The sequence below is a fragment of the Lycium ferocissimum genome, chromosome 12 (assembly GCF_029784015.1).
Source record: "Lycium ferocissimum isolate CSIRO_LF1 chromosome 12, AGI_CSIRO_Lferr_CH_V1, whole genome shotgun sequence".
Lineage (NCBI taxonomy): Eukaryota > Viridiplantae > Streptophyta > Magnoliopsida > Solanales > Solanaceae > Lycium > Lycium ferocissimum.
In genome coordinates, this window is record NC_081353.1 from 35,836,073 (window position 1) to 35,840,308 (window position 4,236).

General features: G+C 32.9%; 1 protein-coding gene across 1 annotated transcript; it reads left to right on the forward strand.

Annotated features, from left to right (window-relative positions):
- Positions 1–315: 315 nt before the first annotated feature.
- Positions 316–3,950, forward strand: LOC132039941 (ubiquitin-ribosomal protein eS31 fusion protein-like). The gene is made up of 2 exons (XM_059430500.1): positions 316–427; positions 3,300–3,950. Exon 2 carries the CDS (start codon positions 3,321–3,323, stop codon positions 3,789–3,791), a length of 471 nt encoding a protein of 156 aa, XP_059286483.1. The 5' UTR covers positions 316–427; positions 3,300–3,320; the 3' UTR covers positions 3,792–3,950.
- The last annotated feature ends 286 nt before the right edge of the window (positions 3,951–4,236 follow it).

A 4,236-nucleotide genomic window follows, 5' to 3' on the forward strand; every position in this document is an offset into this window, starting at 1 on the left:
GTTAAGCCTATTCAAGAAGAGGTTTGTCTTCCTCTGCCTGAATAGGCCTAATTTCGGGAAAAGTTTGCCTTAAAGCAAACCTCCACCTGAATAAACCTAATTTTGCTACAAAACTATGCCTTGCAAATTTTTTTTTTCCAACTGAACCGAGGTTTGAACCCAGAACCTCAAGATATTAGGCCAAGAACAAAAATTAAAGATCAAGGGTCAAAAACTAAAGACCAGTACCTTTAAAGAACAATCGTCCAAATGACCCAATTTGATGCCCATCGAAATGGACGGGTCTTTGGTCCAAGCCCAAATTAATATTTACAGGCCTGGCCCAGTAACAAATGTGAAGCCCAAATTGGAACAATAAATTCTTCACAAACCCTATTATTTCTTTCTTCTAACTTTTTGTGTAGCGCCACTCTTCCATCTTCAATTTGTAAGTTCCTATTTCTCAATGATTTCTTTTTTTTTATATAGTAAATCACAAAAATTGTAATTATGTGTATTATTAGAAGTTAATATATGTTGTGTGTTGTTTGTTTGATTTAGGTTCAAATAAAATGTACTAATAGTTACATAGAGTTCATATATATGACCTCATTTTTTACATTTCATTGCTTTCATGTGATTTTTACATTTTAATATATGTTTCTCGTTTAATTTGAGCTATAATAGACCAAAGTATGTGATTTTAGCATGTTAATATATATATATATATATATATTGTATGTTGTTTGTAGAGTGAAATGTGTGTAGAAGATTTATTTAGTCTAATAAATATTGTTTGTTGTTTGTAATTTTTACAAGTAAATATTATATTGTGTGTTGTTACTTGTTGTCTGATTTGTGTTATATATGTACTAATATTCCATTTTTCATATATCATTGTTTTTGTTGTAATTTTGACAAGTAAATATTATGTTGTGTGTTGTTACTTGTTGTCTGATTTGTGTTAAAATTTAGAATTTGTATAAAAATATTTACATAATTATAATTTACATATTTAAAAGATATGAAAAAATTACGGTCAAAGAACAATTGTTATGTTGTTATTTTTTGCATGTTAATATATGTTTCTTGTTTAATTTGGGTTATAATAAACCAAAGTTGTTAGAGGGGAGTGCTAATTTTCTTAATTGGAACAGAGGGCCAGTTGACTGATTAAATATTTTGTTCTTTGTTTGATTTGACCTTAATAGAGCAAACTGTGCATAGGGGATTAATATAGTACACGTTTGTTTCTAGGCTAGGTATAGTGATGGATTTGGTTTAAATAGAATTGAATTGTTACAGAAAATTCATATAAGCTGACCCCATTTCTCAAATTTCATTGTTTCTTATGATTTTAACATGTTAAAATTTATGTTTCTCGTTTAATTTGAGCTAGAATGGACCTAAGTAGTAATAGAGTAACTACAAATTTTTTTGTTGGAGCAGAGGCCTAGTTGATTGATCGATGAAATAGTTGTTTTTTGTTTGATTTGACCTGAATAAAGCGAAATGTGTGTAATAGTACGGATTTGTTTCTAATCTTGGTGTAGTCTCAGTGATTTGGTTCAAATAGAATTGTATGGTTATTGAGAATTCATGGAGCTGACCCCCATTTCTCACATAATTGTTTTGTTGTGATCTTTTGCATGTTAATTTATGTTTCTCTTTTAATTTGGGCTATAATAGATCTAAATGGTTACATAGGAACTGCAATGTTCTTAATCGGAATATTGACCTAGTTGATTGATTGATGAAATATTTGTGTTTTTGTTTGATTTTACTTTAATAAAGCGAAATTTGCATAGAGGGCTTATATAATAAAGATTTGTTTCTAAATGAGGTGTAGTGATTGATTTGGTTCAAATAGAAATGTATGGTTACGCTGACCTCATTTATCACATTTCATTGTTTCTTATGATTTTAACATGTTAAAATTTATGTTTCTCTTTTAATTTGAGCTAGAATGGACCAAGTAGTTACAGAGGAACTCCAATTTTCTTTACTGGAACAGAGGCCTAGTTGATTCATTAATGAAATATTTGTTCTTTGTTTCATTTGGCCATAATAGAGTGAAATGTGTATAGAGGACTAATATAATATAGATTTGTGGTGTAGTGATTTCTTTGGTTCAAATAAAATTGAATTGTTACGGAGAATTCATATAAGCTGACCCCATTTATCGAATTTCATTGTTTCTTATGATTTTAACATGTTAAAATTTATGTTTCTCGTTTAATTTGAGCTAGAATAGACCTAAGTAGTTATAGAGTAACTACAAAATGTTTTGTTGGAACAGAGGCATAGTTGATTGATCTATGAAATTTTTGTTTTTTGTTTGATTTGAAATTTGCATAGAGGGCTTATATAAGAAAGGTTTGTTTCTAATTGAGGTGTTGTGATTGATTGGGTTCAAATAGAATTTAATTGTTACAGAGAATTCATATAAGCTGACCCCATTTCTCAAATTTCATTGTTTCTTATGATTTTATTATGTTAATATATGTTTATCGTTTAATATGAGCTAGAATAGAGCAAAGTATTTGTAGAGTAACTACCATTTCAATTCATTGGAACAGAGGCCTAGTTGATAAATTGATGAAATATTTGTTTTTTGCTTGACTTGGCCACTGAATAGAGCGAAATGTGTATAGCAGGGTTTATATTGTCAACTGCATATTTGTTTCTAATTGAGGTGTATTATATTGATTGGTTATAATAGAATTGTATTGTTATGGAGAATTCATAAAGCTGACCCCATTTTTGACATATCATTGTTTCTTGTGATTTTTATATGTATCATTGTTTCTAGTGATTTTTATATGTTAATATAGGTTTCTCGTTTAGTTGTAGATAGAGTAGTATGAAGTAAGGCCCAGTTGATTGATTGATGAAATATTTGTTCCTTGTTTGATTTTAGCCTGAATCGAGCGAAATGTGTATAGAGGATTCATAAAGTCAACTCCAGCTTTGTTTCTAATCGAGGTGTAGTGATTGATTTCGTTCAAATAGAAACACATGGTTACAGAGAATCCATATGAGCTGACCCCTTGTTCGCATCTCGTTGTATTTTTATGATTCACAGGTTATACATATTCTTTGTTTTGTCTGGTTCCAAATTGACCGAAATGGTTATAGAGGAACTCCAATTATTTGATCGAAATAGAGACCTAATTTGTTGATTGATGAAATATTTGTTCTTTGTTTGATTTGACCTGAATAAAGCGAAACGAATACAAAAGATTTATATAGGTGCCTGAGTTTTGTTTTTAAGCAAGTCGTAAATTGATTTATTGAATCTATGTTCATGTTGAGTTCAGTGGTGCACACAGTCGGGAAAGATGCAGATATTTGTGAAGACCCTGACGGGCAAGACTATTACCTTAGAGGTAGAGTCATCGGACACCATTGACAATGTTAAGGCTAAGATTCAGGACAAGGAAGGCATTCCACCGGACCAGCAGAGGTTGATTTTTGCTGGCAAGCAGCTCGAGGATGGCCGAACGCTAGCTGACTACAACATCCAGAAGGAGTCCACCCTCCACCTTGTCCTTCGCCTTCGTGGTGGTGCCAAGAAGCGTAAGAAGAAGACCTACACCAAGCCTAAGAAGATCAAGCACAAGAAGAAGAAGGTCAAGCTCGCTGTCCTCCAGTTTTACAAGGTTGATGATTCTGGCAAAGTTCAGAGGCTCCGGAAGGAGTGCCCAAACGCTGAATGTGGTGCCGGGACTTTCATGGCTAACCATTTTGATAGGCACTATTGTGGTAAATGTGGCCTTACCTATGTTTACCAGAAGGCTGGTGGTGATTAGATGAGTTTACTTTGCTTAGCACTTTATCTTAGTTACTCTTTTGCCCACATTTGTGTCCCTATACTCTCCTAATGTCTTGTCTGTGACAAGATGTAATGATTTTGAATTATGGGATTATGTTTGCAGCTTATAAGAAGTTATGGATTTTGTCAACTAAAATATGCTGGCCCCTTCTGTTTTTCGCAATTGTTTTTGTGCTTCTGTGATGATTTGCTTTAGTGTGTGTTTCAATTGTTTGCGCTGATTTGCTTTTAATGTTTATCACTTATGCCTCAGAATTTAACTTATGATGTTGGTCTTCAACCCTTTGAGGGAAAAAGGAAGAAAAGATTGTGGGCTGACCACATGATCTCCACCTCAGTAGAACTCATGGGAACTAAGATAATCACCCCAAGGACGCCTTCGGTGTCTAGGGGTCACGGACCGACCATAAAACCATGTTCAA

What these genes read in the sequence shown, in the direction of transcription:
- LOC132039941 (XM_059430500.1), top strand. Translation starts at nt 3,321, where the DNA reads ATGCAGATATTTGTGAAGACCCTGACGGGCAAGACTATTACCTTAGAG.